At 34.6% G+C, this 15,495-nt stretch overlaps 2 protein-coding genes across 2 annotated transcripts; one reads left to right on the forward strand and one right to left on the reverse strand.

Annotated features, from left to right (window-relative positions):
• Positions 1–299: 299 nt before the first annotated feature.
• Positions 300–3,352, forward strand: LOC100783964 (pectinesterase 2). The gene is made up of 2 exons (XM_003516982.5): positions 300–1,818; positions 2,289–3,352. The coding sequence occupies exons 1-2, from the start codon at positions 960–962 to the stop codon at positions 2,975–2,977; spliced, it is 1,548 nt and encodes a 515-aa protein (XP_003517030.1). The 5' UTR covers positions 300–959; the 3' UTR covers positions 2,978–3,352.
• A 114-nt stretch (positions 3,353–3,466) lies between these two features.
• LOC100810820 (uncharacterized) lies at positions 3,467–7,065 on the reverse strand. The gene is made up of 3 exons (XM_003516401.5): positions 6,863–7,065; positions 5,378–5,772; positions 3,467–4,680 (listed from the first exon to the last, which is right to left on the reverse strand). Exons 1-3 carry the CDS (start codon positions 6,892–6,894, stop codon positions 3,737–3,739), a joined length of 1,371 nt encoding a protein of 456 aa, XP_003516449.1. The 5' UTR covers positions 6,895–7,065; the 3' UTR covers positions 3,467–3,736.
• Between the last annotated feature and the right edge of the window lie 8,430 nt (positions 7,066–15,495).

A 15,495-nucleotide genomic window follows, 5' to 3' on the forward strand; every position in this document is an offset into this window, starting at 1 on the left:
GATTAGTGGATATTAAAATAGTTCCGAACTACTTAATTAATAATTTCTTTGAGGATAACAACCATATCCAAAACTATTAGCGCATAAAAAAAAACCTATTAGCCACCTTTCATAAAAGACAACAACGTAACAAAGCGAGCAAGAATGCATATATTGACGCATTTTATTTGGCTGCTAAAATATTGCCACGTCAAGTCAAAGACTCTACGCAGATTCAAAGTCAAAAGACATTCATATACATAAGCCATATTCCTCCCAATCATTGTGTGCTAACAACTTTGATGCTGATTGTGGACAAAACGGATGGTGGTTTGTATATTTAATTAGTAAAATGTTTGATAGATACTCCAAATGTATCCGATAAAAGAGAAAAAAAATAATTATGATAAAATTTAGTATCTTGTTAATTAATGTTTTCAAGATATTAGTTAAATAAAATAAAAAATATTTATGGTGTAAAATATAAGAGAAAATAAAAAATTATGAGAAACATAATTTTACATATCTAAATAATTTTTTTTAATTTCTTAATTAGTTTCATAAAAATATTCATTAGTATTTGTCTAGAATTTATGATCATACATAATAAAAAAATAAAAAAATGTTAATAAAATATTAAAAATAAAAAACAATTCATATTTGATTACTCATTTAATTAATTAAAATACAAACAAAAGAATATGCATGGCCAGGGAGAGAAGCACACAAAGAGACAAGGAATTGGAAAAGTTAAAAGCAGAAACCAAAGTTGATACACACGATGGCTATATTCCTTCTAATTCCAACATTACCCCTCCCATCTTCTTCTATATAAAGGCACACGATTAAGACATGCAACGCACATTCAATTTCTGTTCAATCAAACCCTTCTCTCACATAACCATCATCTTCATCATTCACTATCAATTTTCAAAGTACTATTTATTATAGCCATATAGAAGCTAGCATAACCAGAAACCATGAAAGCTTTTCGCCTGCTCCTAGCACTACTAATTCCTTTTTTACTATCCTCTTTTGTTTCTGGTTATTCTTGGAATGAGGTTAAACTTTGGTGCAACCAAACCCCAAACCCTCAACCATGTGAGTATTTCTTGAGCAATAATCCTACTTATCAATACAAACCCCTCAAGCAAAAATCTGATTTCCTCAAACTTTCATTGCAACTTGCTCAAGAGAGAGCACTCAAAGGCCATGAAAACACTCTCTCACTTGGCTCTAAGTGCCGAAACCCACGTGAAAGAGTTGCTTGGGCTGATTGTGTTGAGCTTTATGAGCAAACTATTCGCAAACTCAACCAAACCCTAAAGCCTAACACCAAGCTCTCCCAAGTTGATGCCCAAACATGGCTCAGCACAGCTCTCACTAACCTTGAGACATGCAAAGCCGGGTTCTATGAGCTTGGTGTTCAAGACTACGTTCTCCCTTTGATGTCCAACAATGTTACTAAGTTGCTGAGCAACACCTTGGCCCTTAACAAGGTTCCATACCAAGAACCAAGTTACAAAGAAGGGTTTCCAACATGGGTGAAGCCAGGTGATAGAAAGTTGTTGCAAGCTTCTTCACCGGCTTCTCGAGCCAACGTAGTGGTGGCAAAAGATGGCTCTGGAAGGTTCACAACAGTGAGTGCAGCTATAAATGCAGCTCCAAAGAGTAGTAGTGGAAGGTATGTGATATATGTGAAGGGTGGGGTGTACGATGAACAAGTTGAGGTGAAAGCAAAGAATATAATGTTGGTTGGAGATGGTATTGGAAAGACTATAATCACAGGTAGCAAAAGTGTTGGAGGAGGCACCACAACCTTCCGTTCAGCCACTGTTGGTAAGCTTTTTATATTTTTTTATTATTGTTAATTAATTCTAATCATTTCTTAGGTTTTATGTTTGACTGTGTTACATAAAAATAATTTAAAGAAAATTACCAAAATTTATTTAAATTGTCTATAAGAATCAGATTTCATGATAAAATTGTAAAAAAATGATTATGGTATTATTTTTTTAAAATTGATGAGTTTTATTTTTCCAGTGGATAAAACGAGAAAATGAAAACTGATTAAAATATAACATATAATTAAGCCGTTAATTTTAATCTGTTTTTAAAATCTTGCATATTTGAAAAGAAAAACTTTTTTCATAATAATAAAAATAATCTACGACTATAATCTGATTTTCACCAATATTATTAAAAAAAAAAAAGTGAGCATAACAGTTTTGATCAATAGTATCTTGCGTATTTGAAAAGAAACTTTTATTGCACTTAAAAGAGACTTAACTATGAATTAATTTTTGCAGCTGTAGTTGGGGATGGATTTATAGCTCAAGGTATCACATTTAGGAACACCGCTGGTGCAAAAAACCACCAAGCTGTAGCATTGCGTTCTGGATCCGACTTGTCAGTGTTTTACAAATGTAGCTTTGAAGGTTACCAAGACACATTATATGTCCACTCTGAGAGGCAATTCTATAGAGAGTGTAACATTTATGGCACTGTTGACTTCATATTTGGCAATGCTGCAGTTGTGTTACAAAACTGTAACATATTTGCAAGAAACCCTCCCAACAAAGTCAACACAATCACTGCCCAAGGCCGAACCGACCCAAATCAAAACACTGGAATTTCCATTCACAATTCAAGAGTCACAGCTGCATCAGATTTGAGACCAGTTCAAAACTCGGTTAGGACTTATCTTGGAAGACCATGGAAGCAATATTCAAGAACAGTTTTCATGAAGACTTATCTTGATGGCTTGATCAACCCTGCGGGTTGGATGGAATGGAGTGGTAACTTTGCATTAGACACGCTTTATTATGGAGAGTACATGAACACTGGTCCAGGTTCTTCTACTGCTAGACGTGTTAAATGGTCTGGTTATCGTGTCATAACTAGCGCTTCTGAAGCCTCAAAGTTCAGTGTTGCAAATTTTATTGCTGGAAACGCATGGCTACCTTCCACCAAAGTGCCTTTTACCCCTTCTCTTTAATTAAGTGATGTTTGTTGTTATTTGTTGATTGTTTGATTAATTAATTTCATTTCTTTCATTCGTTGTGATTGTTAAAATAATCTTCTCCTAGCATGCTGATACATTTGGAAACTTGTACAATCGATAAAATAGCTTTATTTTGTTGTGGCTTTCATTTTTATTTTGAAAGATTGTATTGAGATTCACATGTTCCTCAATTGTGTAAGAAGTTATTATATATACTTGACTCGTGTCTTTTAGTAGATAACATGTTTGAAGACGTGCTAGAAAACGCTTCTCAAACCTGCTGGCAATGCCAAGAAGTTATTATGCAGTTTTGAATTACTACATGTCCATAGTTCTGACTAATCTCTACATCAGATATATATATTCGAGTTTTTCGATTTAGAAATAAGAATATCACTTAACTACATATCACGATGAGATTAATTAAAACCCTGATAGTCTGAAACAATTTAACAATTTCTCCCAAATGCATAGGACGGGAGAGCAAATTAAATGAATCTGTATTTCACTGGAGATCAATAAACACTTGGTATAAAACCCAACAACCTTTAAAAATAAAATAAAGGTGTCTGCAGAACAATTAATTTGTATATTTTAACACAAATCCGGCGATTGTCACAGTCAAAGGCCACATGATTTGGCACAACTTACATAGATGTAGTCCCATTAGTTAGAAATATAGACAGATCAGTCTCATAGCTAGTTATCCAGAAAGAGCTTTTTATCAAAATGAGAACCTGTGCAATAGTTTGATTAAAATTTTAGCCCTCTTATATTGATGAACTTTTTTTGTATCTCAGCTACACGCCGGGCAGAGTTGGCTTTCTTCATCTCCCATTTTGATTTTTCAGATAATCCATGATTAATCTCCCCAACAAGGGATAGAATTGAGTTGGCAACACCTGCTTCCCCAGAAGTCAGCTCAACTTTACCCTTTTGCATGCTTTCTAGAGCAGCAGATAATTCGCTCCGTTTTGATTGAAGTTGCCGGATTTGATCATCAATTTCTTGGATTGCCAAAGTGTTTCTATCCATTTCGGACTCTCTCTGAGCTACTTTTTCCTTGTAGTCATTTTTCAGACTAAGAACTTTACGTTTCTTTGCCTCCAAGACACCTAAGAATTTGTCTGCCTCTTCAATGTCCCCCTTGGCCTCAAGAAAGGCCTCACTGACTAATGGAAGTTGTTCCACCAACTTTACCTGTGCCAGTTGCTCAACACTGAGTGTAGGATCTTTGCGAATTTGTGATGCAAGTGTCGCAACTTCTACCACAACATCATTACAAGAGAGAAGAGAAGGGAAGTCTACATCAAGAAGGAAAGAAAGCTTTTTCTTGCAATACTGTATAATTTCATTATCTAGAGTGGCATGATCCGGTGAATTCTCCAAGGTATCAAGATTCTCCAGAACATTGATTGCTTTGGGATCTTTCTCTACCGCTGTCTGCATAGCAGATCCTTCTTCAGAATCTGAGATGCCTTTTGAATTCTCAGTTGAATCAACTCTTGCCTCTTCGTCGTCCTGATCGCATAAATCAATGACAATATTTGCATCCTGATCAGGCACTATATGTGGACGAAGATGAAGTAGTTTGGAAGATTTCCGAGTTGGTTGACTGCAGATTTGTATTTTCCGTTTTAACTTGGTGCCAATCTGTTCTGTGGCATTGCCAGCTTCTTCAGTCTCCAGTGACTTCACTGGAGGGGTAATGGGCAAAGATTGTAGAGTTAGAAGGCCATATATATATATATATATCAAATAATAAGAAATATATCGAATAAACAAACATAAGCAATATATAAAACGAAGAAGGGACAACAAAAGTTGCAAGGATATTAGAGCTAGAAGTCAAGTTCCTCAGTAATAGATAAGAGGATCCCAACTTATTTCACAAACTTGAGACCAAAAATAGTCTTGATTTGCTCATTTCAGGACTAAAATATTCATCTCATCACCTTCCATTTCCAAGCTATTCAGAAAGACAACTGACCCACCACACATAAAAAATAAACAGAAGAAATATACAAAATATAAGTTACCACTAGCATAGCATCCTATTAGTCTATTAATCACCCCCATACAAGGAGAAGTATAAGCAAGAGAGGCCATCAACAAATAATAAAGGTCTCCAACCATGTTGGTGGGAGTAAATGTTGAACAATTTAGGGGATCATGACAATCATGGAGGAAAAGCATCGACTCAATACTAAGCAAACCAAGACAAGTAGAAGGTTATTTGTGCAGGAACAAAATTGGAAGACTTTATAAACTACCACAAATCAAGACAATGCCAAAATGCAAATAATTAAAAACAAAAAAACTAGACAAAAATGGATGAGAAAATAGAAACACAAGGTTGAAAAGAAAATTGCAAAACTGTAATTTTAAGCTAACCTTTTCGGGGAGTTTTCTTGGTAGCGGGGATCTTCCAGCTAAATAAACCAAAGAATGCTTCAATTCCCATGTTAGGAAAATTTGATTCAATGTATCGCTCAACATCACGCTTGGTTCTGAAGCTCTGTCTCTTGTGAGAAGATATCTGAAGAGACTTTGGAAGATAAAGGTGTCTATCACAAAAATGTCCAGCATTGGAGGTCCTTTTCAATACTTTCCAGCCCCATACATCACTAGGATTAGGCCACCCTTCAGGTGCATATGGCAAACCTTGACCAGAAGAATTAGGTGACACTGGTTTAAGATCAAAAGTTCTCTCCTTTGTCAAACTCAAATCATCACAAACATTGCTTTCAATTGGAGAGTCACAGTCACTCCCTTTTTCTTCCTGACAACTGCAATAACACAAGACAGTGTCAAGTGTCAACTGCTGAAAACTACGTCCATCCAACCCTACTACTCAAGTCACTTCCATTGTCCAAATTTCAGCCAACTAGTGTAAAGGTGATCACAAAATACTCTTTTTACACAAGGGTTAAAAGTTGCAGGCTTCATTCACCACTTAGGAATTGAGCTAAATATGTTAAATAAATATCATGATCATGGTCTAACAAGTAGTGCTTAACATAAACTCATTGTGATTCAACACAATTGTCGCATGAGTTCAACAACAAAAGTAAAAGAACGGTTTTTTAAACTCCAACAAGGCAAAATAAAAAGATTTACTATGAAAAAAAATACTATTAGGATCCATATCTTGATTGTGTTTCTTGGTTATGTTATGCAGCATGATGCTCTGACAATTAGAATCTTAAATCCAGTAAGGAAGCCAGGGTGTGTACCAGCCCATTAGGATCCATAGTTTAAAGAATTAGTCTGAAAATCTATTATGTTTAAAAACAAACACTTTTTTAGACAACGACAATAAAAGCCTCATTGAAATCTCTCTTACCATCTTCAACAACAAGTAACAACATTATCAAAAGGCTTACCCCACTTTTTCAAAATGAGGAACAAAAAGTTTCTCAAAAAATTAATTGTCTTTAAAATAAGTTAAACCAAGAATGGATGGCCTTTAAAACAGGACTGTTTTCAACAAGCAGAATTTTTATATAGAAGCACCAAGATTTTCAAGCATGATATGGTAACATTTAAGTCTAAACGGGTATGGTGTAAGATCTTCATGGAACACAAAGAAATTGATATGAACAACCCATATAGGTTCAAGTTGACATAAACGAGCTATATAAATTTTTTAGTCCAAATAAATATATAATCTGGACCTTAGTGGCGTCCGCAGCAAGCTATGTAATTTTTTTGTCCAAATAAAGAGGCATGCATGATTTTTATATTCTTAGTGTTCTTGATCAGCAGACTGTTTAAACCCAAAAAAAAAAAAAGAAGTAAAAACTTGGTCTTTTTTTAACAGAAGAGAAAAATTGTGCATTACCAAACAAGAGGGAGGGGAAAAGGTGAGAACTTTACCTGGTGGGAGTGGAAGTGTCTGAGAGAGCCATGGAGGGAAAATGTTACGAAGTATGGAGATGAGTTTCTAGTCTAGTTTCTAACAGAGAAAAGAGAAGATGGGATTGCGACAAATGTAGTACTTGCATTGGGTGCGGTATAAGTGTTAGTGTATTACAACTACAAGTATAAATGCCTCCTGTGATTTAGTTAACATGCTTGCAAAATGGGGTGCACCCACAAGGTTTTGAGCGAAGATATTTAAATACACAAATTACCAACACCTGGTCAACAAACACTTTTTATTGGGTGTCTAAGAATTTTTTTAAAATTTTTCCTAAAGTTTTAATAGGTTCAAAGACTTTACTAACACAAAGGTTATTTTCAACATTAACTCCGCCTCTCTTACAACTTATTTACCCTCCAATTTTCTTTCTATAATTTTATTATTCATTATATTATTTAAGGTAAAATATATTTGAAGTGTATTAAAATTTAAAAAATATTAATTTGGTCCTTACAAAAAAAATTATATTTTCAACAATTTTTATGATCCTTCATGATAATTCCATTAAACATTATTCTGACATGATTAATAGACTTACATATGTTATATGATTACAAATGAATTAAACAATTTGTAATGATTAAAATTTTTCAAAATGAATTATACTATTTTTTGCACCTAAAACCCTCCAAAATCTATAATTTTTCATCACTTCCTATACGATTTTCTCGCACTTTTTGATGAGATTAGGATGGAAGATAAAACAATACTGGATTCTGGTGTCTTTTGAGTGTGCTTGAAAAGGTAAAGAGATAAAGTAATTAAGTTCATTAGTCACGTAAGAGAACCATCTAACATAGTTACCATTAAGGACCATAAAAAATATGTTTTATTCTTATAGGAATCAAATTAATAAAAAAAAATATTATGATGACCAAACTATATTTTTTAAAATTTTATAGGACCAAACATATTTTATCCTATTACTTATTACATTATTAAAATCTTTATTATAATGAGGTATATGTTAATGCATGTTGGAGTATAAGTGTGAAGTGAAGTCTCACATCATATAAAAATGAGAAGATTGAGCATCATATAAGTGAAGGCAGGACCCATAAACCAGAGTCTTAAGGTTTTGAGTTAATGTGTGGTGTCAGGTCTACTTAGATGGTTGTTCATGGCTCATTGGTGTAAATCTCCCCGGTATTTATCCCCATCAATTTCCTAACAATTGGTATTAAGTCGATGGTTCGACTTGGTGATCGGCTTAAACGAGTAAAATGGCAACAGACAGTGGATCCCAGAGGTGTTGTGGTGGTGTAAGGTATTAGAGTATGTTGACGGTAATCACTAGACGAATCGGGACAACCACGGTTAAGCTCTAAGTGCAACCATTGAATACTCGTATAAGAATGAGAAGGTTGAGAACCATATAAGTGAAGACAAGACTCATAAACCTGAGCCTTAAGGTTTTGGATTAAGGTGTGGTGTCAGGTTCACTTATATGATTATTCATGGCTCATGGGTAAATCTCCCTAGTGTTTATCCTCTCAGTTGCACACAACAATACAATACTTGGTAATTGTTCAACGACAAAACACATGGTAGTATTTACTATTTACTTGTCTCTTCTGAGGATCTATATCGGAAATTCCAATGTATGCACTAATTTCTAAATACCTTCTGATTTGTACTACGCTTGAACTCCTCTCATTAGACTTTTATGAAATTTTGCTAACATACCTTCCACCTTTTAGACCATCTTCAAAGTTACTAATATTTTAGAAGTTCTTATCAATTTATGATTAGTTCTTAATAAGAATCAATTGTTGGAGGATATCCTAGATAAAGATGTGGGGTTATTGGTGGGATCCATTTAATTTAAGTAACTTTTTGGAGGTGTTGGGTTGGACAAGTGAAGTATTCTAAGTTGTTTAAATTGAAAAATGTAAAAGTGAATAATGTATACAAGTGGGACCATTTAAGAACTCAAAAAGAAGTGTTGGGTGTGGTGATGTTATTAGGACACAATGATATCAACACTTCTAATTTTTTTTATTGGATCAACACTTCAAATTCTATCACTTAACATTTGTTTGGTTGCACAGAAGATAAGGAGAGAGGGTAAAAGAGCTAGCACAAAATTAAAAGGATATTGGGATATGTGTGTGGTTTGATAGGAGTGAAAAGCGAAGAAGCATGGAGAAAAAATGGGTAAATAGTCACTTTTGTCCCTCAATGTGTAATTTGCTGACAAATGTGCCATTGAAAAATGAAAATACAAAATTTAGTTCCTGAAAGTGTAAAAAGTGCGACAAATATATCATGTCGTTAACTTCCTTATGTCACTGTTAATAAAGTCGCCTACGTGACACAGAAGGACAAATTTGTCACTGAAATGATTGTCAACGTGGATTGTCAGCATAGGGTCATACTTGTCATAATATTTTTTTGACTTTTCGTCTTCTGACTCCGCTGACAAATGACTCCCTGAAAGATGAAAATACAAAATTTAATCCCTGAAAGTATAAAAAGTATGACAAATATATCCAAACGTTAATAATAGATTGTAATTTATTATTATTATTATTATTATTATTATTATTATTTATTTGTAATTTACTGCTATTTGTTTAGTACTTATGCAATATATTTTTGAATTGTCTTTTAATATATATATTATTATTATTTTGATTTTCTCGTGAAACCTTATTCTTTACTGTTAAAAAAACTTTCTTATATTTTATAATTTTATCAAATTTCTACTAAATTTTTCACTTTTAATCTTTAAAATTATTCTATATCCCAATTCCAACTTAAGTACTCTAATATTTAGATTGAAATTAATATGTCAAGTGTTTCGAGTAGAAAAAACACAACCAGTCGCATGACCAAATTTATTTATTTATTTATTTTTTAAAAATAATATAATCAACTATTTTTAAAAAAAAGAAAGTCTCAGAAAAATTTAAACTAGATAGAACTAAAGTGAAATTATAAATCTTTTTCCTTAATCAATAAAATGTATATATATAACTCAAATATGAAAGAATCACGTGGATAAACCTTATGTGCTTCCACTCAAGACAACACTTATTATACATAACATGAATGAAATGAAAAACAGTTACTAACAAATAAAGAACCCAAATAAATTTAAATAAAAAATACAATAATGCTCAAACTAATACATTCTGTGTCACATAAGCGACTTTATTAATGGTGACGGACGAAAGTTAACAGCAGGATATATTTGTCGCTCTTTTTATACTTCCAGGAACTAAATTTTGTATTTTCATCTTTCAGGGATACATTTGTCAACAAATTACACATTGGGGGACAAAAATGACTATTCACCCAAGAAAAATTGAGTAGATGAGCGCAGAATTGTAATACATTTTCGAGACTTGCATTATAAAGTGCAGACAGGTACAAGTTGCGCGCGTTTTTTTTTTTTAAAAAATTCATCAATGTTTTCTACTTTTTATAATATACTAATATATTTTAATCTAATATTATTTTTTTTTCTTCTTACTAGCCAACTAACTTTAATTTAAATATTTCTCTTTTATTCTTTTCAATTTCTCTTCAACAAAATAAAAGACTATACTGTACATAGTACATAAAAAAATTAAACTAATCCAATTAAATGATATTTATCTATCCCCAAAAAATGCCTTCAAATTGTATTTGCTTGGACAACATTCATAAATTATACCAAAATAAGTAAACAACAAAAGAAATGAAACTAATTAATCAAATAATCAAGAGATGACAAATAATAAAATTTAAATACAAGAGGTAAAAAGCACATTGGTGGCAGGCAACCAGGAGTACATTTCCAACAATGAAATTACCAAGTGTGAATTTAGAGGCTTCAGAAGCACTACACGATTTGCCGTTGAGGAACCAGGTCCCGTATTCATGTATTCTCCACAATACAAAGTACTTAATGCAAAGTTACCACGCCATTCCAACTAATCCGTTGGATTGATCAAACTATCAAGACTGTTAACTTTGTTTGGAGGGTTTCTTGCATAAATGTTACAATTTTAGAACACCACAGTAGCATCACCAAAGATGAAGTCAACCGTGACATATATGTCACACTCTCTATAGAATTGTCTATCAGAATACACATAAAGTGCGTCGTTGCTACATTTGCCTATTGTAGAGGTGTTCCATAGCTTCGAGCAACTTCATGTCGATGACATTGTCGATATGTTGGTGGAATTACTTGAGGTCAGTGCTACATAGGCACGAGCTGAGACACTTCAATGTCATGGCTCTTATGTTCGACTATCCTGGCTGCGAGACATGTATCAGACGAAAATCGAGGCATGTCGTTGGATCAACATGAGCGTATTTGTTGCATCTGCCTGGATGCACACTCTTTGTTAACAAGAGTGTCACACACGTGCACATGGTATTCTTGGATGTGTTGTGTGACTTGACGTAGAGTGGGACGTACGCTTGGGGCGCTACTACACTTGTGCATATGTATGATAATTTGAATGAGGCGTCAAAGAGCACGACGAGACAGCTTGCAGGATATATTACTCTGTTACAGGTTAGTTCACATGTCAATAAAACATTTTTTCATTGGCATTGGTTATTATATGTTGTCGCTTATTTTAACAAATATGTTTGCAAAATATCTTTAGTATTGGATCTACGAGCATTTCCTATTTGTTGGTTCCGCCCTAGCTATCGAGGACTATGACAAACGGAGATCGCGTGCATGCCGATAGACCTCTGGCAAGGCACTACCAGTGTTGACGTATCGTAGGCGGTTAGACAGACTGACCCCTGATGTTGTGTGTTGGATTCCATATGGTGACCACCGTTCATTTAGAGAATTTGAAGTCATCTCCTTGTTTACCAACCATCTCAGATGGGTTCCCTTGGCAGTCATTTACCGACCGAAGAGGGTTGTACGAAAGTTTAGGTACATCCAGACCATTCTGCCACATCTTACCGCGCCTTCGACTTTTGTTGAAGAAATGGATGCTAGATGGATGCAGTTCAATGACTATATTGCACCTCTAGGGAAAATTTGTGTAGTGCATGACCAATGTTCGTCAGATTACATGGAGTGGTTCTACATGATTTTGCATCCGTTTATGTCTCCGGCACAACTAGGAGATCCTCCTAGAGTTTCGCCAGTTCAGTAATATGACAGATTTGTTGAACCAGATGTGACTCAGCAACTGGTGGTGGCAGTGACACCTGATGAAGCAAACGTTGATGTGCATCATCCTCAACATGCAGTGGTAATATTTGTTTTTCGTATTTTGTGTTTGTTGTTTTGTTTCTATTTTACTACTAACAATTTTTATGTTTGCTTTTTTCACTTACTAGGATGGTTATGTAGTAATTGTTGATAAATTAGAGAGGTTACTGAACCTGAGGATCCTGACTAAAGGAACAGAAGTCTATACCGTTGTTGAAAAATGTATGAGCATCACAAGAAGTTACATTGGTCAACCAATTGTAGATCATAGGTCGAGACGTATGCGGCGTACAAACGATCATTGAAGTTTTTTTTCCTTATATATGTTAATTTTAATTTTTTTGGATAATTTATTTATTAACATTAACATTTGGTTAATTTATAATTTTGGTGTGATACTTATGGACACGTTTTTAATTTATTTTATACAAATTTTTGTTATCCGTTTATCGTTAATTAGTCGTTAATGTTGAATTGAGGAATAAATTAATTCATCTTTAACAAATTACGAATGTATGTTTTTTGCAACATTTAAGCATCATAAATCATTTTCAAACTTGACAACACACTGTGAATTGCATGCGTCTGTTTTAAAAAATGAATATTGCACCTACATACTGACATAGTAATGACTACTAAGTTATTTTAGTAACAATGCATGTCTGATGCAACATTAAAGCATGAAACAACATTGTTGTACTTGATAACACATAGGAAGTGGCACGTGTTTATTTTTTTTAAAAAAAAAATAACACAAGCAGTCTAATTGAACATGATGTGAACCTGAGTAGGAGCGGATCATTTGATACAGGCTACGGAGATTTGAATGACGCCACTTCCAGTGAAGGAAGATAAATCAAGATAGACGCCACAAGGATTAGCTTGATAAGTCTGAGATTGGTTCAACAAGGAACTCATAGAGAAACTCTCACCAAATTTTATCAAATGCCAAAAGTTTTTTATTGAAAACAAAAACCAATACTTATAGTGTATCTGAACAAAAAGATAAAAATAGACATGGGCCTTCTAAACAACTTGGGCCAAAATTACAATAAATAAAAATTATAACTAAAAACATATTTAACTTGGGCCTTTAAATTAGTTTGGGTCTTCAATAACAATTAATAGTCTTGGTAGTGCCTCTGCCTCTAAGCCTTCATCTTTCTCCACTTGGGCCTTCAATCATCATCAATGGCAGCTATACAAATGACCAGCCTTGTCTCTATGACGTGTTGGGCCTGTTTAAGTCTGCCTCTGGTCATGGGCCTTTCAAGTGCTTCATGGTCCTTGTCCTTAGTTGTGTCCTCATCACTCCCTCCTTCTTGAAAAGGATTTGTCCTCAAATCCAAGGCTCCTCCATCTGCATCAAAAAGAGATAGATCAGACACATTGAAAGTGGCACTTACATTATACTCACTAGGCAAGTCAATCTTGTAGGCATTGTCGTTGATCTTCTCCAACACTTGGAATGGTCCGTCTCCTCTAGGTTGAAGCTTGGACTTCTTGTGTTCTGGGAACCTCTCCTTCCTCAGGTGTACCCAAACCTAATCACCTGGTTCAAGCACGACTTTCTTTTTGCTTTTGTTGGCTTGCCTTGCATAGCTCGCATTTTTCTTTTCAATTTAAGCCTTCACTTGCTCATGCAGCTTCTTCACATACTCAGCTTTAGCCTATGCATCCTTATGCTTAAACATAGCAATGTTAGGCATAGGCAACAAATCAAGAGGAGTCAAAGGATTAAATCCATACACTATCTCAAATGGTGAACAATTAGTTGCGCTATGGACAACCCGATTATAAGCAAACTCAACATAAGGCAAACATGCTTCCCAAGATTTAAGATTTTTCTTTAAAACAGTCCTAAGCAGTGTACCTAAAGTCCTATTGACTACCTCAGTTTGACCATCAGTTTGTGGGTGACAAGTAGTAGAAAACAACAATTTAGTACCAATCTTACCCCACAAGGTCCTCCAAAAGTGACTAAGGAATTTTGCATCCCTATCACTAACAATGCTCCTCGGTAATCCATGAAGCCGCACTATTTCTTTGAAAAACAAATCAGCCACATGACAAGCGTCATCCACTTTCTTGCAAGGGATGAAGTGTGACATCATAGAAAACCTGTCAACAACAACAAACACAGAATCCTTTCCATTCTTGGTTTTGGGCAGCCCCAAAACAAAGTCCATAGATATTTCAGTCCAAGGATATTCAGGAACAGACAAAGGAGTATACAATCCATGAGGTTTAACCATAGATTTAGCTTGTTTACACACAATGCAATGACCACAAAACTTATGCACATCACGCCTCATACGAGGCCAAAAGAAATGCTCTTGCAGAATTTCCAGGGTCTTTTGAATCCCAAAGTGTCCCATCAACCTCCCCCTCATGTGATTCACTCACAAGCAACTCTCTAATGGAACACTTAGGCACACACAATTTATTTGCTTTAAACAAGAATCCATTATGCCTATAGTAATCATTTTCATAAAATTTGGTGAAAGCTTCTCTCTGGGTTCCTTGTTGAACCAATCTTAGACTTATCAAGGTAATCCTTGTGGCGTCTACCCTGACTTATCTTCCTTCATCGGAAGTGGCATCTACCCTGACTTATCTTCCTTCACTGGAAGTGGTGTCATCCAAATCTCCGTAGCCTGTATCAAACGATCCACTCCTAGTCAGGTTCACATCAAAACATCTATAAATACCACAAAAAACTCTCAACAATCACACATTCTCACCCAATCTACCTTTAGAAACCAATTTGCAATCTCGAAACTATGAAATTTTTGGGAAAAACGAGCAGTCAGACCATTGTCAACTCCAGATTAACTTTTAGTTTTCCAAATGGATCGATTATTCACAATGAATCTAGTGTTTATTTCCAAAGTTCCACTCCGATACCCAATTGAGTACCTAATGATTGTGGTTTTGAAACACTAAAAAGAAAAATGCACAATACCCTTCAACTAACTAACAATCAATATTTGGATGAAATTTACTACCGACAACCATTCGCAGATGTAGGTAACCAATTTGCCTTTCAATCTATGCAATTGAAAAATGATGATGATGTTAACACAATGTTAATGTGTAATGATCAATACTCGTGTGTTGGCCTGATTGAGTTATTATGTACCATTGGTAGAACACCGAATGATATATTAAACTTACTTTATGTCACTATGACTCCTACTCATGATGTCTTGCTATATTATAACGGGAGGTAGAACATGTCACGCCAAGATGACTTTGTGCGTTACTCATTCACAGGAAAAACTCCAAAAAGATTTGATATTCCTTCGGGATGTAGCATTGACAGACTCAAGGATGTGATCAAGCAAGTTGTACCTCAAGGGATTCCCCCTTATGGTATTCATGAATCATAAACGGTAAGACGATTTTTTT

This window comes from Glycine max, chromosome 1 (assembly GCF_000004515.6).
Source record: "Glycine max cultivar Williams 82 chromosome 1, Glycine_max_v4.0, whole genome shotgun sequence".
Lineage (NCBI taxonomy): Eukaryota > Viridiplantae > Streptophyta > Magnoliopsida > Fabales > Fabaceae > Glycine > Glycine max.